Below are 23,877 nucleotides of genomic sequence, written 5' to 3' on the forward strand. Positions count from 1 at the left end.
CCTGTGCTTTGTGTGCTGTTTTCTTTTTCTCAGTTACTGTGGTTTGGAGCCCAGAGAAGTGGTTTTGTCTGAAGCATGCAGCTCTGAAGCCTGAATTTCACGATGCTGCACTAGCCAGAGACAACAGCAGGGTCCAGACCCATGCCTGTGTGTCCCCTCTGTCCCTGAGGGTCTGTGCCAATGCTGAAGCTCCAGGCCCCTCAGTGACAGTGAGCAGGAAAGTGAAGGAGCACATGTCCCTGGTGTCTGGTGGAGCTATTTTTGGATGAAGAAGGTCCCCTGACCACATGACCTGAGCCTTTGGCAAGCCTTGCTTCCCACAAGTGGGAAGGGGTGTTTGACGGCTGCAAGGCAAAGAAGGAGTGGGGGGAGAGGAAGGAGGGCACAACAGAGCTCAGGGGAGTGCAAGGTAGGACCTGCTGTTGCCTCCTGTGAATGCTGGAGGGACAGAGTGGGGCTTTGCATGGGCTTTGTCCTGCAGTTCCTTCAGGAAAACACTGGCGTGTCCTGGGCTGCATCCAGAGCCCCGTGGGCAGCAGGGGAGGGAGGGGATTCTGCCCCTCTGCTCCGCTCTGCTGAGACCCACCTGGAGCACTGCATCCAGCTCTGGGGTCCCAGCACAGGAGGGACAGGGACCTGCTGGAGCCAGTCCAGAGGAGGCACCAAGATGATCAGAGGGATGGAGGATCTCTGCTGTGAGGAAAGGCTGAGATAAGTGGGGTTGTTCAGCCTGGAGAAGGCCACAAGGATACTGTCCATGCCTTCAAGGGACTGGAGAGCAGGAGAGCGACTTACAACAATGACATAAAGTGACTGTTGTAAAGCTGTGGCTGCCCCATCCCTGGGAGCGTTGAGGCCAGGCTGGAGGGGACCTTGAGCAGCCCGGTGTGGCGGGAGGAGTCCGTGCAGGGGCAGGGGTGGGGCCGGGTGCTCTGTGAGGTGCCCCCGCCCCGGCCATTCCATCACCACGAGCAGGAGCCCGCCTGGCCTGAGTGGCGGGAACCGCCGCGCCTGCGCGCCCCGCCCCGTCTGATTGGCCCTGCCCCCGGGCGCTGCCCAATCAGCGGCGGCTGTGGGGGCGGGACTTCCTGTCCGCATGGTCCCGTCGGTGGCTCTTCGCCATTGGCCGAGGCGGAGCTGTCGCTCGGCGGGAGAGCCGCGTTGCGATTGGCTGCGGGGAGGGGCGCTTGGCTGGTGGCGATTGGCCAGAGCACACCGAGGGGCGGGGCTCAGGCTGAGCCTCCCGTCTTTTTATTTCGCGGCCACCCATTGGCCGAGGCGGCCGCCGGGCGGAATTTCTGATTGGCCGGCGCACGCTGTTGCTAGGCAGGCGAGGCGGCGTGGGCGGGGCTCTGCTCGCCGATGAGTCGGCGCTGAGGCTGAGCCAGCGCGGACGCCCCGAACCCTCCGCCCGCCGCCCGCGACCCCCGCGACGCTCCGGACCCCCCGCCCGCCCCGAGGAGCCGCCGTCCGCCTCCCCTCGCCCCCTCCCCGCAGCGCCATGGCCTCGGGATCCGAGTAAGTGCGGGCCCCGCCGCCTCCCCGCGGCCTAGGCCCCGCCGCGGCCTGGGCCCGGTCCGGCCCGCCCGCCTCACCCGGGGCGGCCCGCGGGCCCCAGGCGGGCGAAGGAGGCGCCGGGACGGGGATGAGCCGCTTCCCGCCTGGGGCCCCGCCACGGCCGGGCCTCGCCGGGAAGTGTCGAGTCATGGCGGGGGGGTGAGGCCGGGCCGGGCCTCCCGCCGTGCCAGCGCCGGGCCTAGGGCCGCCCGCCCGCCTGGTCCTGAACTGCGGAGGGCTTTGTTTTCTAGACCCGTCCCGGGCTCCTCCTGCTCGCAGCGGTCCTCGGGCCGGGGCTGGCGAGTGACTTGGCGCTAGCCGAGGCAGACATGTTGTGCCGGGCATGGCCGAGGCGATCGGCGGTGTTTCCGTCTCGGGTGTCTTGCCTCACTCTTCTTGCCTGTACTCAGTTACAGGCTGAGGATCATCTTCCGTGCTCCTCAGAAATGAGTAACAGTGTCTGCACGCAGCCCACGTGCGTTTTGAGCGGAGCAAAATAGAATCCAAAGATAAATGTTCCCAATCCAAGAATACTCGAAGTGACTTTTTGACCTCGCTAGAGGCACTTTTGGTCCCTTTGGTGCCTTTTGATGTTATTTGAGTATGTTTTCTTCTTCTTTTGCGACTCGTGGAATCTAAACCTGCTTGTCCCAGCCGGGTCAGTTCCAGGGAGATGTGCCAGAAATTCCGTGTCTGCAGTGGAGGTGACATTCCCAGACCCCAGTTGTGCAGCTGCGCGAGTTAATAGTGTTTTTAAAAAGGGATTTCTACTTTAGCAAAGTTCTTCTCACCCACATAGGAAACAGCAAAAGTTAGTTTGCAGCTGGAACACGGTTACTTTTTAGATGCCATTTTTTGTCACAGCTGCTGGCAGCCATCTTGCTGAACCGAGCCTCAGCATGGCAAGAAACATTCCAAAAGCTAAGGGAGTGTGGTTTCTGAAGGGATTCCTGTTTTCCTCTCCCAGCCTGTCTGAAACAGTGTTGAAAACTTGGCTTCTCCACAATGGGTCTAAACTCCCCCCTATAGTTGTCCTGTTTCAGTAAGTGGCTGCAGTCGCCACATACCTCAAACACTTCACTTGGGGATAAAAACGTTTTATGATTTTTTTTTTTTTTTCTCTAATACCTACCTGGTACAAGCAGTCCAGTCTGTAAATCAGATGTTCGGATTGGTAAGAAATTGCTCATGGGTTTTATCTGGGAAGTGATTTCACAAGGGTCATGGTAAAAAGCCACGCCAGTGTGCGGAAGACGTGGCTGATTTCACTTTCGTTACTGCAGCTGGAATAATTCTGGGAAGTGACTTTTTGTTTATTTTTTGCACAGACTTGAAGGAACAGCTTGTTTCCTTTCTTTAAGTGGAACTTTGGAGTATGCTTGTCATTTTCAGAAGGACCATTAGTTGGTAATTACTTTCTGCTCTGCCTGTTCATACCCTCCCCTGTGATGCCTCTGGCCATTATCACTTGCTGAACAAGGGGAGCTCTGACACAGAGAGGAACCACGGAGTGGTGTAATTAAGTTCATGAAGCTGTGTCAGGGGAGGTTTAGGTTGAATATCAGGAAAAAATTCTGAAGGTGGTCAGTCACCGAAACAGGCTCCCCAGGGAAGTGGTCACATCACCAAGCCTGACAGAGTTCAGGAAGCATTGGGACAATGGTCTCAGACACAGGGTGTGATTCTTGGGGCTGCCTTATGCCAGGCCAGGAGTTGGACTTGATAATCCTGATGGGTCCTTTCTAGCTCAGGATATTCTGTGATTCTAAAAGTTGTAGAAAGTCCCCTCGTTCTCCCATGTGTGAAATGGAGCTGTTGAACTGCTTTAATGAGAGAGAAAAGGAGGCTGAGGGAACCTGTTATGGTTGGCCTTTAGGGCTAGTACATATTTGCTTCAGTTTTATAGATGTCTTGCACTTTATATGCTGGCTTGGCCATTTGCTGTACTGGTGATTTGTGTCCTCACTTCTGGCTTCTGTCTAGGGGCAGCTTAACGCAGACCTTGAATTTCCTTTTAATTCCGAAACAGATCTAAAGCTACATTTTGTGTTCATTTTGTCTCTTTGTTAAGTCAGGGAAAGAAAGGGGTGAGAGGGAAGGTATGTGAGGGAGCTGACAGAAGGAGTGGGTCAGGGAGGTGATTTGGAGGGTTTACACTTTGCTCTCTGACCAGAAGCTCATTGAGGAGCTTTAAAATTACCTAGGTTAGCTTTCTGTCCCTGTCCTTTCCTGAAGTTTCCCAGCAGGGTTAGGAAAGTTGGCAGGACAGAGTCCCGACCCATGCTTTAGGCTTTCCTCTTTGGTGTTTTCTGTTCGTGCTCTCCTTCCCACAGATGTTGGGGTTGGTCTGAGCAGGGTTGAGGTGCACAGATCTCTTCTGCCCTGTTATTTCAGCTGCAGTGCGAGGAGCCCCTGGAGAGATGCAATGAGGGCAAATGATGATGGTAACAATATTATAAATTGCTGCTGAAAGATGAGTAGTGCTTGTCTGTCCGAAGCCTTACCCTTGTCTGCAGGAGGAGTAACATCATTTCCGTGAATAGCTGACATGTAATTTTGTAGCACCTTTGTTTTTTCCTCTGCAGAACTGTCAGGTCAGAGCACTGAAGCTGACCCTGCACGTTTAGCTCCCTGGATGCTCTTTCTTGGAGACTTTTATTCCATTTTTAATGCCTCTAAGCTTTTTGATCCTTCTAAGTGTATCTGGTATTGATCCAGCCTTCAGTTCTTAGGGAACTGTAGGTTCAGTTCTTCCATACTAAAACTTTTTTCTCTTATTTCAGCAGAACCAAGTGGATTCTTGCTGTGTTCTTCAGCACTGCTGTATGTCAGGAGTTACCTGAACTTTCTCTCCAGTTTTTTACAGCTTTTGCGTTGTAGGCAGTGTTGATTGAAAAGCTTCCACTTGTTACCCAGTTCCTTTATCATTTATTTTTCATTTTGTGTCCCAAGCTGGTTTTCAGGCGGGATAGCAGTCCTTGCATCCCAAGGGACAAACGCTTAGTTTCAGTAATAGTTCACCTAGCCAAAGTCTGGCAGGGGTTTCTTATCAAAAGGCCTTGGGATGTGCAGAGGGATGAGTTACAGTCACACTCTGAATAATCCAAATACGAGTGTTGTGTCTCCCTGGTGTCTCTTAGCTGAAATCTTGAAATCTACTTGCTGGATTAGTTTCCAGTGGGAGGAGGCAAAGTCCTTACAAGTAGGTTATTGGTTTTATGTACTGTTTACCTGTAATCTGCCCTGATAACGTATGTTCAGTTTTCTTATTGCTCTCTCAGTTTTTGTGGAAATCACAGACTTTTTAGGATTTGCAACAAGACCACATTTTTAGATTGAATACAGCATTTATAAGCCCTTTCCAGGATGTATGCATCAGCCTTTATTGTGTCCTTTTTTGCTCAGAGAATAGGTCTGCAGTGTCTTACCTCTTGCACTCTAATAAAGAGAGGAAAAAAGGTAAGTTTCATAGTGCTGGCGTTCCAGGAAAGAACATGTTTTACAACTTGTTTTGTTCACTTAAAATAATGTTGCCTGTCTTCGCAACATGTTTTCTGTGCTACCACAGTTTAAGGGAAGCTTGAGAAACTTTTGGAAGCAAGCTGGCTGCCCTCACAGGCTTGTTTGGTATTGTTTCCCCTTTTATGTGTCAGAGAAAGGAGCCAACACTACATAGCCTGACTTGGAAAAGCCTCTGTCTTGAGGGGAGGAGGGGCCTGGGTAACATCACACCATAGGTATGTCACCACTCTCTGATGGACTCTTAAAAATGCAGTGAACACGCCAAGTACTGCCATTTCCACTCAAGTTTTGGTTTCTTCTGGTCATTCTGTCTCTAAAAGGGTGAGATGGAGCCAAAGTTATGACTGCCAGCATTGTCCACAAAGCTCCCTACTCTTTGCCAATGCTTGCTTAGGACAAAGGAAGACTTTATTTTTCTTTATTTTCTTTCAGAATCAAGTCAGACTGTGCAAAGTTTTCTTTTCTTACCTTGGAAGCTGGCACAGCCACATACTTGGAGAAAGTAGTCAGGTGCCCAGTGGGGGAAGCTACAGTATTCCACCCCTGTTGTGTGTGGCTAATGTACAGCTTCCAAGAGCTCCTCAAGAATAAGTTGGTTCAAATTCCTTTTATAACATAGAGTGAATTATTTGCTGTATTGTATTTTGAAGGAGAACAGTTGATCTGCCCTTCTTCCATTGCCCTGATGTTTTTCTTGCTCCATTTTGTCAAGGCAAATGAATGATTTCTTGTATTTCTTGTGGCTTTGTTGGCCAGAGCTGCTGTGACTCCTGTGAAGGTATTATGGAATAGTGCTAAAAAAACCCCATCACAAAATCATTTTCTATGACCACTTGAATATTTCTATGGCTTGCTTGGTTTAACAAACAGGCCTCAACAGGCTAAACTCTTACAACTCTTCCTGTCAGGGTTACTGCAGCATTGTCCTTTAATTCCCCTATTTATCTGGGATTTGACACCAAATAGACTTGAACTTCTGTTATGTTGGCAGCAGTTACGTGTGATTTCAGATGAGTCTGACTAATTCATTGAGGCAAAACATCTTACAGTCAGCAACATCTCACTGACCACTTCTTTTCATAGATAGCTTCATAGCTGTATTCAGTGGAAGCTCATAGTTTTTTTTTTCTGACAGAAAATGTCGTCCCTTGAACTCCTGCTACTGGTCTCTGGGAAGTAATGTTCTCCTTTGTTCTACAAACAAGTATAGTTTATGAAAGACAAGACAACAAAGAGATTTGTAGGAAGTGAAGATGAAACGGGGGGTGGCTGGACTGGGCCAGTATCACTCGGACTCATAAGCTGTGTTTTCTCTCCCAGCTCTAAAGCTGATGACTTGTCGACTGCTATTCTGAAGCAGAAGAACAGGCCCAATCGGTTAATTGTTGATGAAGCCATCAATGAAGACAACAGTGTTGTGTCACTGTCCCAGGTGTGTCATCTGTAGAGGCAAAGCATTTAATCTGGTAATTTGCGAGCTGTTGCTGTCTGTTAACTTGAAATGTAACTTTGCAACATGAGTACAAGTGTTTGCGTCAGAAGCTACAGCTGTTACCATGGAGGGAGAGTTATCTTGTTTTCTGACACTCCTCCTTGATAAAATGTTTTTTTGAGTCTCTGTAGGATTCAGTTGAGCTTGTGCCCTTCCTCTAGTTTCAGGGTTAGCTCTATACCACTGTAGTGAGAGTCTCTGTCCTCTGGATTTAATATATCACTTCCAAGGTGTAATTTCCAAAGTCAAATAACTCTCCTTCAAATGCTCGAATTCCTATTTTTTCAAAAGCTTGTTCTAACATTTTGCTGTTTGCAGGCAAAGATGGATGAACTGCAGCTGTTCAGAGGAGACACTGTCCTCCTCAAAGGAAAGAAGAGGAGAGAAGCAGTCTGCATTGTTCTGTCAGATGATACCTGCTCAGATGAGAAGATTCGCATGAATAGGGTTGTTCGCAACAACCTGAGAGTGCGCCTGGGTGATGTGATCAGGTGAGGATACAGTGTTACCAGTGGAAGACGGTAGCAACATCACACATTATCTCATAGTATCTGAGCTGCCCTATTGCAAAAACAAGTTAAAACCTGTTAGAAATGAGTGCCAGAAAAAAATGGAACAGCCAAATAGCAAGATTAAAAATCCCTCAAGGATGTTTATATTCCAATTTTTGTTGTAAAAATAATTTTAAATTTAGGAATGCTGAAAAAATGTTGCAGAAATTTTGTTGTGTAGCACTTGCAGGAAATAGAATCATAGAATTGGTTGGGTTGGAAGGGACCTTAAAAGCAGTAGGAAAACTTTGAAGTATGGATCTCTGCTTAGAGGAGACAAGTCCTATTCTGTGATGGGAGTGGCTAGAAGGGTAGCACATGAGCATTTCCTGAACATAAAAATGGTAGTTTACAGGTTTAAATATGACAGGGCTATCAGCTCCTCCTCCTGAGCATTGTCCTGATATGGAATATCCCACACGTTCTGAGAAAATAAGAGCTTGGGTTCTGACACCAGACTTTCTGAAGTGGTATCTGTAATAATTTTTAAATGCAAAATGTGTTTCATACAAACTTAGTAGATGAGGAGAAAAGAGACTGTTCCACCCATCCCTCTACCACTAAAAAAGCAAGTTTTAAACACCACTGTAGTTGGTTCAGAATGGTGCTTTGTGTCTTTGGATTTAAAATAGAGGTGAATTCTTTAACTAAATGTGAGATTCCTGTTGGAGTCTCTTCTAGCATGACAGCCCGTGCTCTCCTCTTTGTTAGCACTATGTCTGTAGTGGTTCTCAGCCTCCCAAATGTGTTACCAGTTGTCTTGACTCACTGTGAGGTCAGGGAATTTTCACACCACTTGCCCTCAAGGTTTTTCTTGCCAATCTTTAAGTGCTTATAGTGTTACTGTGTCCTGGTTTCTGCCAAAGTCCAGATTCATGTGCTAATCATTTGCTGATTGTGGTCTGTCAAATGTTTTCCTTCTGGGACAGTGTGTCTACCCTTTTGCTATGTCCTCTCTGTAAAGCACGTGGTAAAATAATCTGTTAGGAGTCTCTAACAAAAGTCACATATGAAAAGCTGCCTGCTCAGCTGCACTTCCATGCAGGCTTTTCTTAGCTGGCGAAGCCAGTTTCTGCCACGGCTGGATACTTTGAGCTATCGCTACCATAGGCTGTTGTGCTACACTGCAAAATAAGAACTGTAGCATGTATTTAAAAAGGGGGAAGGGACCCTCAGCCTCTAACCTAATTATCAGCCCCTACAAAGTGGGACTGACAGACACATGGCTGCCGAGCTGTTTACCCCTGGTTCGTACTGTGAGAGCCTTTGCTTGGAATCAGGTTTGTCAGCAGTAGGGACTCTGGGGACTGTAGTGAGAGAGAGGAAGGAACAAAGAGTTTTCCCCAGCTCACTTTTCCTTGCGGCTGGTTCTGCAGTAGCTTGTTGAAATAAAAGCTACCTCATGACTCTCACTGCATTAGAGGTGTGTGAATGTGGTGAGGGGGTCTGCAGAAGAGCAGAAGGGTAGGAGGAAACTATGAAACTCTCCACTGGTCTTGGACAGGGCTGAAAGGAGTGAAGGCAAGTGTGTGTTGTGAAGACCAGCTCTGGGTATGATTTTTGCCTTGTCAGCATTGAAATATTCTTGTGTCAGTAGGAAGTCTTGCCAGGGCTTTTGATAGTCTTTGGGTGTTCTTTTGTGGGAAGGGGCATATCTTTTCTTTTCCAGGTGTAACACTGAGGTGCAAGTCCAGCATGATGTGGCTAACTGGGGTTTTCTTCTGTTGCAGCATCCAGCCTTGCCCAGATGTGAAATATGGCAAACGTATCCACGTGCTGCCAATTGATGACACGGTAGAAGGGATCACGGGGAATCTGTTTGAGGTCTATCTCAAGCCCTACTTCCTGGAAGCTTACAGACCTATCAGGAAAGGTAATAATGCCTGTCATTGAAGTCCTCATGGCAGCAAGTGTGAGCTAGTCCTGAGACTGAATACAGAGAATTTCTAGAAGCTTGCACAGATCTCTGTAAAGCATTAGACCAGCATTTAGACACCAGTAGGGAGAGATTTTGCTAGCGTTGATTTAAATTTTCCCTAACCTTCTGAAGGAGCAATTGCTGCTGCTGGCTGGCAGAGCAATTTGGTAGTTCTGCATTTTTTAGCTACATGAGATGGGAGAGCATCAAAAAGGCTTAGGTGGAACTTGGGAGAAAATCTCATTAAACTAAGTTGCTGGCACGTGATGTAATTGGTGAGTTGCCTGCATATTAATCAATTGGTTGAGTGTACGTTGTGCTTATCCAGTCTCATCAGAGTCCATCCTTCATTAATGTGGTAATTGAAGGGGAGTCAGGTTCAGATGCCCACATCTGGAGTGGTAGAGTTGGGTGCTGTGTGGTGCTGAATGTGGTGACGTGCATATACCTGCCATAGAAGTGATCATATGCAGCATTATATAACAATTAACATCATACAATTTACTTAACTTCTTACTCTCACCTAAAATCCAGTCACCTTGAGCCAGACACTGGACTTCTCCATCCTCCCACATCACCCATGAAGTGCACCCAGGTCCTTGAGGAAAAGCAGAACCATGGGTGGGTTTGCCTTTGCCTGAGGCAGCAGTGACCCAGACTGTTTATCCCAGCATATTACGTGCATTACAGAAACTTTGTCTACTTCTACAGTATGTAAAATGTTGGCTGGGGAGGGGCAGTCACCAGGTGGCTTTTGCTAAATGTGTGTCCCAAAGTTTGCTGTTCCCACCACACTTTGCTCTCAGCGTAGTCATGAACAGTCCATTGCATCATTTGGTTTTCCAGAGGCTGATATGCGATAGGAATGCAATACACCATCTCAGTGCCATGCTTTGCCTCTCCCTGGCATTGGAGTAGCCTCAGTGTCTGATGTTTTGTCATCAGATCCAAAGACCGTTTCTTCCTCTTAGGTTACGGAATAACGTGGAACAGACTTCCGGTGTGCTGGGCCAGGTCCCGGCACATTGCAGTGATTTGTGTCTCTGGATCTGCCAGCATGACCTTTTTCCACCTATTTACTAGTTTTTCAGGATTCTACATTTGTTCAGGAGTGAAACTCCAAAATGTTGTAGGTCCACTGGACATCCTGGACACTTTCCCATGCTATTCCACACACTTTGCCACTCATCACTGTTGGTCCTCTAGATGTATCCCATCACATAACCTTAAACAAGACCTGAACCACATTCAGCAACATGCTGTTTCACAGCACCAAGCTTGCCAGAATTCCAGAAGTATTTGGACAACACCCTCAGGCATGTGGTGGGATCCTTGTGGCTGTCCTGTGCAGGACCAGGAGTTGGACTCAGTGATCCCCTTGGTTCCCTTTCAACTCAGGATATTCTGTGATAAGAACCAGGCTGGCTTCAGGTGTAGTGAAAGGGTATTAAAAATCTTTAAAATGCTCAAATGCCACTGTAACCAGCTTGGTGAAGGAAGACCTCGGGAGGGAGATGTAGGAAAGGTACAGTTACCAGTAGTTCCTGGTGGGTGGCTCCCAAAGTACAGAGTGGATGGCAGTGCTCAGTTCACTCCTCAGATTCGTCTCAGGACCAGTGATTCCGTCGCATCCATAAGCCCCTGCTGCAAGGAGCAACACAAAGATAACCTTAGCCCAGGCACCAAGACAATAAACCTCACCACAGGGGACACCTACACCGAGTGAGGTGTTAAGAAACGTGCCCTGAGAACAAGCACGACTAAACATAGTCACCAGCTACTGTTATATACTGGATACTTATAACAAAATTGGTTTAACATGCTCTGCTCAGATCTGTTATTATGCTAACCCTTCGTCCCCATGCTGGGTGCCAGAAAGGACTGTTGTCCTTTGACCCCAGCATGTGACTAAATATCACACAGCCACTCATTCCCCACTCAGCCGTGGGATGGAGAGCAGATCGGGAAAAACTCAACTCATTGAGTTAAGAACATTTTAGAAATTGAAACAAATTAAAATATAATAGTAGCAGTAATGGAAAAGAGGGCGGATGCAACCCAAAGAGACACCTGGGACAGTTGCTCACCACCTGCTGAGAAATGCCCAGCCTGTCCCTCATCAGTGTGTGATGTCTCACAGTGAAATCCCCCTAGTTTATACACTAGACATGATGTTCTATGGCATGGATAATCCTTTGGCCAGTTTGGGTCAGCTCTCCTGGCCATGCTCCCTCCTGGCTTCTCGTGCACCTGCTCATGGGCAGACCATGGGAAACCAAGCAGTCCTTGAGTAAGGGTAAGCACTGCTGAGCAACAACTGAAACATCGGCGTGTTATCAACATGATTCTCATCCTGAATCCAAATCACAGCACTGAAACAGCTACTAGGGAGAAAATGAACTCTATCCCAGATGAAACCAATACAAGTATATCAGCTGGCACCCTGACTAAATTCACTTCGTTAGAGTAATTTAAGGAATAACTGGGAGGCTGAGTAGAAAACCAAATGCACTTTTGGGATTGTGTTCATAGCACTTCTGCTGTAACATAGATGAAAGTACACTATATAGACACAAGTTGAAGTTATCCAGGTCTGTAGCCCAGTGCAGCCAGGAGTTGTAGTGCAGTTTTATATATTATTCTGCTTCTGGAGACGAACAGTTACAACTAGTAACAACTAGTTATAATGAATTCAAAATGAATTTTTATTATGTTAAGGCTTTTTGCATGTTCTAGAAATGTTAAATTGAAACTGAATGGGAAAAAAATGTGATTTCTTGCCTTTGTGTTTTGTATTTGGGCAGGGTGTTCTTTTCTATTTGCTGTTTTTTACTGGATGAAATTGGAGAACTGAAACAGTGCTCAGGCTGTCTCAGTGGATGCAGCTTCTGAGTTTAACATGCAAAGCAGTGTTATAAATGCCACGGTGTCTGCTGGCGTGACCCGCTTCCTTGAACTCTGGGGCTGCTGGTTGTACAGGGGTTGACATTTCGCAGGTGTGGGTTGCAACAGGCCACTGACTGATATGTGGGGTTTTACAGGTGACATCTTCTTGGTGCGTGGAGGGATGCGTGCAGTGGAATTCAAAGTGGTGGAGACGGATCCAAGCCCGTACTGCATAGTGGCCCCAGACACAGTGATCCATTGTGAGGGAGAGCCCATCAAACGAGAGGTGAGTAGAACCCTGCCATGTGGTTCTCCTCTGTCCAGAGTCTGTTTCTGGGACAGGGCTGGAGTGCAGCAGTGTTTGCAGTTCCTGTTTTGACATTTTGTCTACTGACTGTAATGGTTAGAAACGCCGGTTTCAGGGGATGAGCTTCTGCTGGAGGTAATAAGAGAAAGGTACTTCCGGTGTCTTCCTCATATGCTGAAAGCAGCAGGGGGTAGATTTGCTGATGAGATGCCATGCTTTGGCAGCAGCTGCTTTACATCTGCCTGCAGATATCTCACACTGTGCTTGGATGCATCTTCTAATTCCAGTGTTCCCTTGATTCGTAGCAGATAGAGCTTACAATGCTGCTAAATTTCATGCTGTGTAAAAAGAAAGTAACAGGCACTTTTTCTGAGAGAAATTTGAAATCCCCAAATGGTTGGCATTAAAAAAATAAGAATTCCCCAGTCCATTAAGGTGTCTAGCCCTGAGTGTTGCAACCATGTGGCTGCCTGCAGGGCTTGTCTGACAGGTCTTGGCCACCTGACTGTTACAGAGTAGGAAATCTCAGGGAAATGAGCTAAGGTGGGTGCATACTTCATAGAATAAGTACCTTTTTCTCCCTGCAAATAGAGTGAGTGCTGGTTTGTTGTTAGCTGCCTTCTGAAGAACTCACCTCTGTGACCCTTGTGAGTCTGCACCTGGGCACTCCATGAATCCAATTTGGCCTCTTCAGGCCACAGCAGAGATAGATATGAGTAAGTTCAGCCAAGGCCACGAAAGTTACGAGGAGCTGGAGGTCAGGAATGAATGAGGAGGGACTGGGATCAGGGGATGATGCAGCCTGGAGAAGGGAAGGCAAAGGGACAGACCTGATGGGAAGGGGTAGATGACCAGGGTCTTCTGAGAGCTGTGCCCAGGGACAGGACTGGAGGCACTGGCATGAGCTGGATCGAGGGAAATTACCAGTAGATACTAGGAAAAAATGTTTCTCCAATCCTGAAAGCAGAGACCAGAGAGGGCAGAAATCTCCAAGCTTGAGATCTTCAGTGCTTGTTAGGTCCAGCCCCTGAGTGACCTGATTGAGGTAGGTGAGGCTTAAACTGAGCGCCTCTGAGATTCCAGGCTGTGTTATTATTTTAGTGTGGCCTAAATAACTGAGGCCAGTAGAGGTTTGGACAGCTGAATGAATGGATGCTGTGAAGGAAGAGTTGGTTACAACTAATCTTATCTATTTGTCTGGACCTTAACATTCTGTGCTAATTGGAGTCAGTGTCAAAAGGTAACACTGCACCTGAGTAACTGGCAGATAGAGGGTGCCAGAAAGTTAAACATTCCAGAGGGTGGGCTTCAGTGAAGTCTGAGTACGTGCAGGCAGTTCTCTTTTTATGTCTGGAAAGACAAAGCTAAGAAACAATTATAGAAGACATCAGGAAGACTTGAAAGGGAGAATCTCAAGACAGGCAAGAAATGTCTAAAAAGCCATATTCTTGGCTTCTGTAGACTGGGAGGGGTTGTTAAAGTATTGTTTTCATTCAAATGTTTGATGTATTTCCTCCTGGGTAGGATGAAGAGGAGTCGCTGAATGAAGTGGGCTATGATGACATTGGTGGCTGCCGGAAGCAGCTGGCTCAAATCAAAGAGATGGTGGAGCTTCCCCTCCGACACCCCGCTCTCTTCAAGGCCATAGGGGTGAAGGTATGTCCCTGTGTGTGGGTGGATAAGTGGGCTTACCCTGGGAAGTGTTTCTCCACGACAGAGGTTTAGGAGATATTGGAGAGGGGAATAAATAATTTGTGGTGTGGGTTTTGGGTTTTTTTTTTTTTAATGCTAGTGTTTGGAAAGCATTTGCTTATGTGTTCTGGACACAGACTGAAGCACTGGCAGCTTGTAAAGCAGAGTGATGCTTTGAATCAGTGCCGCCAGTTACTGGCAAGGTTTTTGTTGTGTGTTGTGTGAAGTAGTAAGGGTGTTGATAGCAATGCTGGGATGGCAGCTGTTGCATGAGTTTGCATCACAGTTTCAGACTAGCATTATCAAATGCTTACAAATTCAGTGTGAAGCTGCTTAAGCAGTCAGATACTCACCACCTAAGTCCCTTGCCTTTGTCCTCAGCCTCCACGTGGGATCCTGCTGTATGGTCCTCCTGGCACTGGTAAAACACTGATTGCCCGAGCGGTGGCCAACGAAACGGGAGCTTTCTTCTTCCTGATCAACGGTAAGTTTTGTGTCTGCTTTGGCCCCAGATCTGCTGTGTGCTTATTCGTCCACCTTATGGTAAGGAATGGTGTTATTAAGGCTTGTAGAGCCCCATTGTCTTCCTGACATCCTTCCTTACTTCTTTCAAACATGCCTCTGGGGATACTTGGAAGCCCTTTGTGTGAAAGTATCCGTTGTGGCACTTCCCTGAAGCTTGATTTCGTTGTAGCAGAGTGCGTGGAAGATTGTGGTGGGACATGGGAATTTGGAGTCTGTCTGTTCACTTATGTTGGTGAGGGCAGAGCTGGCAGGCTGGCTTTGGTCCCACCCTGTTCCATTCAGAAAAGAAGCTGCTACGGATTCCTCTTTCCCCTCAAGTAAAGCACAAAGACCTCTTTTGTTTCACAGTACATTATTTGGAAGGAACTTCCCTGAAAACGATAATGAGATCCTTTAGACTTAGCTACAAGTGACAGAACTCCTATTGATAACTCTCACTTGTAGCAGTTGAGGTGGCTCCTGGTTGATATCTAGTAAGGGCCAGATTCTGAATTTTCCACACGGCTTTTCTGTCCCATTTTAATCAGTGCTGGAATAACAGAACATTTTTACTGAAGGAAAATGCAGCTTTTCTTCTCTGGTTTCAATCATGTGACAGTGACAGCAAACAACAGTATAACACAGCACAGCAGTGACCAGCAGTAGGGTTGGTGACTTGCTTTTATCTCTAGATAGTGGATGTAAATGGGCTGGTTTTATCCATATGTCACCACTGTCATATACTTCCTCAAGTGTGTGGAAGCTGTCACTGAATGCTAATGCACCAGCCGTGTCTTTATATGGTTGTACATCTACTGCATAATAAAAATAACACTGTCAGAGTTAGCGATGCATTCACTGCCTGCTGGCCGCACTCCTGAGCTGTAGGCAGGGCTGATATGAACTGGTGAGTTACCTGTAATGAAATACTTGGAGCACCTGGCCACACCTGTGCCTCTGCAGCTGGCAGCTTTGTGTGCCTGAGGGTCAGGTTTATTTTTCTTGGATCCTTTAGAAGCATATTTTCTCTTCATTACGTCTGCCATCAGCATGGTAGCAAAATCTGTAAAAACAGAATAAATCTCTAAACCTGCACTAGTGTTCAGCAGTTGTAGATGTCAGGGGAATGCTGTCCATCCATTTGGGATCAATGTGCTTACACACTTTTATTTTGTATTTAACCTTTGAGAGGAGATGGAGGTTGTGTTTTTGTTTGTTTGTAGTTGTTTGTTTTGATTTTTTAAACTAATTTTTAGGATCATACAGAGGTAAATGTATACCTGTATAATGTAAGCTAGAGATGGCCTCATAGAGGTTTTCCTTCCCTATCCTGGTAATTCATCACCTTATAATTTGATTGCTTCTCTTGCAAGCTAGGACTGGCATTAACTGTGTGTGGTGGCACATTACAGAGAAGCTCACCAAGTGTGAAATAGGGTAAGGAAAGAGGCAGCTAAAGGTAGCTCATTGACTAGTGCTGCATTCTCTTAGAGTAAAGTGGAAACACCAAAATAATGATAGAAAGTAATTCTGCATGCTGGTCTTGCCTTTCAGCTGCAGATTTAGTGAATTTGATGGATAGTATTTGCTTTGGCTTGAAATATAGTTTGTCCCATGTGAATGTTGTACTAAAAAAATTCAGCTGCATGTTTTTGGGACTAGCTGCCTCTCTTCTGAATGCCACAGTACCACTATTTTTTAGGTCCTGAGATCATGAGCAAGCTGGCTGGTGAATCTGAGAGCAACCTGAGGAAAGCCTTTGAAGAAGCAGAGAAGAATGCTCCTGCGATCATCTTCATTGATGAACTGGATGCCATTGCTCCTAAGAGAGAGAAGGTAAAGAGAGCCTGTAGGAGGTAAATTAGTATGTCCTTTTTTGGTAGCAGCTGGCGTGAGTCTCTGCATTTGACTACAGGGTAAAGCAGCATTTCCTTAACACCCGAATTGAGTTGGACATGAGATGGGTCAGCTACAGTTCACGACGTTTGTTACCGTCCTGTGGCTGTTGTGTCTGCCAGCTCTGATGCAGTGCTGCCTCCCATGCCCCTTGTGGAGCTGTTGGTCTCAGCGCTGCTTTCTCTCCCCACAGACACACGGGGAGGTGGAACGTCGCATCGTGTCCCAGCTGCTGACCCTCATGGACGGGCTGAAGCAGAGGGCACATGTGATTGTGATGGCAGCCACCAACAGACCCAACAGCATTGACCCAGCGCTCCGGCGATTTGGTAACCACCACTGCCCTCTCTTCCCCGTGTGTCACACACTTTGTGACAAGCCACGCTTCAGGGGCCTCAGATTGAGCAGAAATTCATGCTGAACATTTTCTGTGTGTTACATAAACTATTGACTTGTCTCCAGCTCCTTGCTAGAAATTAATTTCCAGGTTTGCAGCCTTTGATGTCATTTTCTGTGCCATGTAAGGTGAGAGCATGTAGAAATAGAATAATAGTTTGAAGTAGGAAAAGTGTGCTAGCCTCTATTAGGTGAAGTTGTTTTAGGACACAGTTAAGGAGGAAATGCCTAAGAGGATGTTCATGCATTAGATTGCAGAAGGCTGTGAGTTACTTGATTTGTCTTTCTTTTATTAATGGCAAGTACAGTAGTTTCTGAGACTCAGGTTTTCAAGACCTGGCACTGTGAATGAATGTCTGGTGTATGACCAGTTGGTACAGTTTGTAATAGCAAACCTGTCAAGTGTATGGTGGAAATGACCTCTTAAATGTGTAGTGAGACATTTGAAAGCACAGCTGTGACTGGAGGAAAAATAGAGATGTGCATATCATAGTGAATATTGCAGTGATACCCTGTTTTCCTCAAGTGTTTCACCACTTGGGTACTGCTCTGAAAATTCTAAAAAATCATATCTCTCAGTATTTCTGGACTCTTGTGGACAAGGACACAAAGGTAGAAATAATCAAAAATGTCTCACGGTATGTTGGTTCAGTGAAGCCTATTTTACCAAAAATGAGGCTCAGAAAAAGTTACTAAATGAGCAATTTTCTGTGCTGTATCATCCCCAGCTCTTACTGTTAGTCTCACAGTAGTCTCACTTACCCTAAATGCCTAATGCCTTTCCTTCTTCTGTGATCTGTCTCTTCTATTGTGCTGATAGATGCTGCAGGCAAACCAAAAACTCTGGCATTTTCTGAAATTTTGTGGAAAAAATTACTTTGTCGGTCAGTGGAAGGCAGCAGGTGCAGCTCCTCTGGTGTGCACAATCAACAGCTCAACATGTGTTTGTACTCCCCAGGTCGTTTTGACAGAGAGGTAGATATTGGTATCCCAGATGCCACCGGGCGCCTGGAAATCCTGCAGATCCACACAAAAAATATGAAACTGGCTGATGATGTGGATCTGGAACAGGTGAGTGCCATTAGGAAAGCTTGTCTCCTACTCAGTGCTGTGTTCTGTAGTGGAAGAGTTGTTAAGGCTTGATTGTACAAGTGCAGTAGCTCAATTAGGACAGCATGAAACTGCATGAATGTGTGATCTCTGGGGTTCCTTCTGACCAGTTTACCAGTGACCACAAGTCCTCACTCACTAGGTAACAATGGCATAGCTAAGTGAAACAAATAATGTGTCATTCCAATCTGGAAGTGCCTTACCACTGTCCTCCTGCGTTTGTTGGCTGTGGCATTGCCTTTAAAAGTACAGCAGGCCTGAAACAGCTCCCACACACCTGGCTGAACATTGTGGTGTCACTAGACACCACTTGTAAGCTGGATGGTTTCTGTCATCTCTGTCCTGAATGAAGAACTGCAGTCCTCAGGGTTACCTTTCTGCACACCATCTGAATTCCAGATGCAGACTGGATCTGCAGTAGGCAGTAGAAAGCAGAGTGTCTTTGCCTGAGTGGTAGCACTTGTCTTGAATGTGCAGCAAAGCCCTGGTGTTGCTGCCCTCCCTTCCCAGTGAGGGACCAGAGCGTGTGTTGCCCTTGCTTGTATCCCTGTGAGTCATGGTCAGTGCTCTGCTTTCAGGTGGCAAACGAGACCCATGGCCATGTTGGTGCTGACTTGGCTGCTCTTTGCTCAGAAGCTGCTCTTCAGGCTATCAGAAAGAAGATGGATCTCATAGACCTGGAAGATGAAACCATCGATGCTGAAGTGATGAACTCTCTGGCTGTGACCATGGATGACTTCAGGGTAATGCAGGAGTGCCTCTCATTTCTTCTGGGTGCAATTAATTGCTTCTCTGAAGCAAGAGAAGGTAACATGCTAGAATTCATATAATACCATTTCTTCTAACAACAGTGGGCTCTGAGCCAGAGCAACCCTTCTGCTCTTCGGGAGACTGTGGTGGAGGTGCCACAAGTTACCTGGGAAGATATTGGTGGCCTAGAAGATGTGAAGAGAGAACTCCAGGAGCTTGTACAGGTAGGGCTTTACAACAGATTTTTTTGTTTACCCAGCTTAAAAAATAATTATAATAATAAAATCCTGAATATCTTCAGTTTCCTGTCTGGGCTGCAAACAGAGTAAATGCAGAGGCTTTATGGTATCTACTTGTAATGGACTATAAATACCATGCTGTTCCATCTTAGTGAACTTGGGGAGGAAGGTGCTGGGAAGCAGCATCAGGTCTTCCTGAGCTGAATCTACAGTGACATTTTATGTGGGTGTTGTGCAACGTGCAGAAACAGCCACAGTTCTGCCTCATAAGTGGAGACCAGCAGTGGGACCACTGCTGAGAATCATCTTCCATGGTAGCTTTATCTGCCAGGCAGTGGATGAAGATGCTAATACAGAGAGCTTCTGAAGGGCTCCCCATCAGCCTAAGCACAGGGACGGGTGAGCAGTAATTGTGAAGCCCTCTACAAAAGGAAAGATTGGGACAAAATGTTACAAACGGTCTGTGGAAACTCCAGGTGTCTGCACTGGCATGGTTTGGGTTTGATACATTCCTGCTTTAGCTAGCTCTGTAGAAGCATCCTGCCTGTGAATAAAAGAATCTAAATTTTCAGTCTAATTTTCTGATGTTAAAATCATCACCTGTCTTGTATCTGACCTCGTTGCTGAGGATAAAGGCTCACATCAGACACCTTGCCTGTCTCTGGAGAGCAGAACAAATGGGTTAGGTAATGAGCTGTTCCCTTTTGCAGGGCAAAAGTGAAGCTGAGGTTAAGTGTGCTGGAAAGTACTGAACTGGTACTTAGTTCCTAGAGGTAAATAGGTTGTTCTAGGCACCGTTCCAAACCAGTGTCTACTTAAAAACTGCGGTGGCACCAGGCAGGATCTTGTGTTTAACCCACCAGAAATCTCAGGCAGTGCTTCTGGTAGAAGCAAGAAGAAGAACTGACTCAGAGAAAGGTGTCCCTTCCCATGGCAGAGGAATTGGATTGTATGATCTTTTGAAGATCCCTTCCTACCCAAACCATTCTGTACTTCCAAGGTAGCCTGTTCTGGCTCATCATGAGAGGTTTTTGGTTTTTTCTCCTTCAGTATCCTGTGGAGCACCCAGACAAGTTCCTCAAATTTGGCATGACCCCATCAAAAGGTGTTCTGTTCTATGGGCCACCTGGTTGTGGTAAGACACTGCTGGCCAAAGCCATTGCCAACGAATGCCAGGCAAACTTCATTTCCATCAAGGGGCCGGAACTGCTCACCATGTGGTTTGGTGAGTCTGAAGCCAACGTGCGCGAGATCTTTGACAAGGTAAGTGTTTCTCCTACTCCCTGTGCTATCTTTGTCTCCACTGCATCTGTCTTACTGGTTCTTGTTTGTGTTTTCCCCACTTGCACTGAGAGCAGGAGCTGCTTTCCTGGGGGAATTAATCCTCTTCAGCAACATAACTCTTAAAACGGTTTTCTCTGGCTGCAGTTGGCGTCTGTTGTTAGAGGGTGATAAATTCCCCAGTGCCTTTGGCAGAGGCTATGGTTAGGATGGCACATGTGTGCTCCACATCCCTGGAAACTTAGATTGACACCTCATTAAGTGTCACCATCTACAGATTTTTAGAATCTCATGTGAGGTTTTGTCATGCAATATACACAGTTTAGAAAGGAGCTCACTCCTGCTCAGTTGTCCCATAGTGTCTGCATGGATTATCTTGTGAATCCTTGCCCTTGTGGTCAGGGACGGTGCTATTAGAACAAAGTTGTCAGGAGAGTAGAGAGGAATTTAGGTGGGAGGGAACCTCAGAGACTGTCTAGTTCAGCTGTTTGTGCAGAGCAGGGAGATAACTTTGAAATTTCATCAGCTCAGTGCATTGAGTTCTGGACATGGGTGAAGGGTGGAGAATCCCTGACCTCTCTGGGCTTGTTTGCTGGTGTTGGAGAGCTCCTATTGTGAACAATTTTTTTTCCTTATTTCTCACTGGGATTTTCTCAGCAGCTGTTTGTGCCTGTGGTGTTTCCTCCTTTCACTGCACACTGTGAAAAAAGATCCAGCTCTATATAACTATACATTAGGTAGCTGAACGCAACAATTGGATTTCTCCCTTCCACTGGATATATCTCACGTACTTGTGTGCCTGAATGCCCAGCTGACATCCTCAGGTCTTGCAGGGAGAGTTCTAGTCCAGCAAAATGGCTGAATTTTTCACTCTGGACATTGGAGTTGCTACTTTTCTGCCTGGTTCACAATATTCCCACTGTGGGGAAATCCAGTTTGCTCAGGAGAATTTGATGGAGGGGTTGTGTGGCAGGGGATTGTTCTGGAGCAGCTCTTCCAAGCTGTTCTTGTGAAGAGCTTCTGGTACTCCTGAGCTGTGTTAATGGTAAGGAAAGTTTATAATGGAGTCAGTGTGCTCCTTGTTGGGCAGTATTAGCATGGAATAATGGTGCCCACTGCTGTTTGCAGGCTCGCCAAGCAGCCCCGTGTGTGCTGTTCTTTGATGAGCTGGACTCCATTGCCAAGGCCCGAGGTGGGAATATCGGCGACGGCGGCGGTGCTGCAGATCGTGTCATCAACCAGATCCTGACTGAGATGGATGGAATGTCCACTAAGAAAAACGTCTTCATCATCGGTGCCACCAACAGGCCGGACATCATTGACCCAGCCATCCTGCGCCCCGGCCGCCTGGATCAGCTCATCTACATCCCCCTGCCTGACGAGAAGTCACGGGTTGCAATCCTTAAGGCCAATCTGAGGAAATCACCAGTTGCCAAGGTAGGATCTGTGCCCTGACCGCTTCTGGCTTGGGTTTGCTGTGTGCTGCTCGTGTTCCTCACAGGCTGTGGACAGCACAGAGGTCTGGAGGCTCATCTGTATAGTAGGGTAGAAGAGGAAGCTGGAGCTCTGAGGTTAGGTGTCAGAAAAGCTGGAAATCGGTCTGCAAGCACAGCAAGACTGTGTGAAAGTGGGGTTCTGCTCACAGTGCAGGGTCAGAAAAGCCTATTTTGGTGAGGTGGAAAAGATTCTTACAGTCTGGGAAAAAAAATAAGTGTAGAACACACAGATGGGAAATAGGAATTGAAGAGGAATCATTGCAGCGAGTTGTTGCTGAACCCTGTCATAGGCAAGAACTGTGTCCCTTGCCTGGGAAGAGGCAATAATGAAGCTGAGAGTTAACCAAGGAAAAGCAGACATGAAGTGAGAGCCCAAGCTTGCCTATTTAGGTGCTGCTGAGAAGGAAAGTTTCAAAGGAGGTTGCAGTAACACCCTCTCAATTGAGGGGGAAGAGAGGAGGAGGTCGGCTGTCTTGGTCTGCCTGTGCCCCATCTCTATTCCCAGTGTGATGGTGTTTTGTTTGATTCCTCATGCTGAGACCTGAGCAAGTCATATCCTAAATCTGTAAGTGCAGAGGCATTTACAGCCACTTCTTGGATTCTTGGTGGGTGTGAGGAGCATAGCCTGCTTTCATGTGTGGTTAACTTTTCCTGAAAATGAGAATCTTAACAGCTGATCTTTCCAAAATTGGCCATAGTTAAGGGAGCACCTTGATACCCTGGGATCTGACGACACCTCTCTGTCACTTGAGGATGTGAGGTATAAAGGAAAGGCCTCTCTTCTGTATTTTTCTCTAGGATGTCGACCTGGATTTCCTGGCTAAGATGACCAACGGCTTCTCAGGGGCTGACCTGACAGAAATTTGCCAGCGTGCCTGCAAACTGGCCATTCGCGAATCCATCGAGAGTGAGATCAGGCGAGAGCGTGAGAGGCAGACCAACCCTTCTGCCATGGTGAGTGGGACAATGAGCTTTCCCTACCCACATGTGTGAGGTGTGATGTGTTCCTCTGTCATCCTCGGGGATGAGTGGGCTCTTGTGCAGAGCGGGGAGCTGGAGCACTTTGTTCTCATCTTGTGGGAGGTTGAGGACCCTCCTGGGATGCCTCATGGTCAGCATTGCTCAGGAGGTGCCTGCTGCAGCCCTGACTCATGCACACCTTTCCAGCCCCCACCTTGGAGGGTGTTGGGAGCCTCCAGACCTGGAGGGAAGCTGTGAGCAGCTGTTGGGCCTGTGGAGCTTGGGCACACAGCTCACCTGGTCCCTCTGTCCCGCTGCAGGAGGTGGAGGAGGACGACCCGGTTCCCGAGATCCGCAGGGATCACTTTGAGGAGGCCATGCGCTTTGCTCGCCGCTCTGTCAGCGACAATGACATCAGGAAATATGAGATGTTTGCACAGACCCTACAGCAGAGCCGTGGCTTTGGCAGCTTCAGGTACCTTTGGGGTGTGAGGGGTGGGCAGTGTGGCTCAGCCAGGCCGGAGCACAACACTGAGGCAGCTTTCTACTGGGTTCTGGGCGACAAACCTCTTTTCTACTGCACATTCCCATTCAACCCAGCATGTAGAGCACCACCACTACACAGTGTGGCGGGTGTAGGCTGAGCTGCAGGTCGGTTGTAGCTGCTCTATTAGTGCTCCTGAAGTCCTTTTTTTCCTTTAACTCAAGTGACAGCCAGCAGCCACGAGCCCTTAGACCTTCCCTAATGCTTCATCCCATTCTTCTTTGCCCATCCTAGTTGTCACTGGGGGTTGGCGCAGAGGGAGGGGATGGTGCTGAGCTGCCAGCAGGCTTTTCAACAGCATCTCTTCTGTCCTGCACTGCTGCACGCAGGTTCCCGTCAGGCAACCAGGGCGGCGCTGGTCCGAGCCAAGGCACAGGAGGTGGCAGCGGGGGCAACGTGTACAGCGAAGACAATGACGACGATCTCTATGGTTAACTCGCTGTCCTCGGTGGACCAAACTCCACATCAGGCCACGTTGTACAGGGAAAAATCCAGTGTTCAGTGGACTCTTGGCTTCTTCATTCCTCAGTCAGAACAGTGTAGCTGCACGTCAGACTTTGTACAGGGAATGTTTTCTGCAAAGACCAGTGTTCAGTTGGGAGGCAGACAATGAATTAACAAGGAGGGGAACTGACTAATTTCTGAGAAATTTCTGTTCTAGTTTATGTGGCAGAATCAGCAGCTTTAGCAAAGGGTACAACGCTAGCCTGTATTAAAAAAACAAAACCCCATAAAAAAGAATAAAAAAAAATTAATAAAAATCCCACAAAACTCTA

General features: G+C 47.3%; 1 protein-coding gene across 1 annotated transcript; it reads left to right on the forward strand.

Moving 5' to 3' along the window:
- Window positions 1-1,374: 1,374 nt before the first annotated feature.
- VCP (valosin containing protein) lies at window positions 1,375-23,877 on the forward strand. The gene is made up of 17 exons (XM_082301022.1): window positions 1,375-1,518; window positions 6,400-6,511; window positions 6,890-7,062; window positions 8,853-8,995; window positions 12,082-12,212; window positions 13,758-13,889; window positions 14,307-14,409; window positions 16,132-16,265; window positions 16,519-16,654; window positions 17,680-17,792; window positions 18,410-18,574; window positions 18,683-18,805; window positions 19,871-20,083; window positions 21,230-21,538; window positions 22,396-22,551; window positions 22,878-23,032; window positions 23,431-23,877. Exons 1-17 carry the CDS (start codon window positions 1,502-1,504, stop codon window positions 23,534-23,536), a joined length of 2,421 nt encoding a protein of 806 aa, XP_082157148.1. The 5' UTR covers window positions 1,375-1,501; the 3' UTR covers window positions 23,537-23,877.

This window comes from Coloeus monedula, assembly GCF_965178545.1.
Source record: "Coloeus monedula genome assembly, chromosome: Z".
Taxonomy (NCBI): domain Eukaryota; kingdom Metazoa; phylum Chordata; class Aves; order Passeriformes; family Corvidae; genus Coloeus; species Coloeus monedula.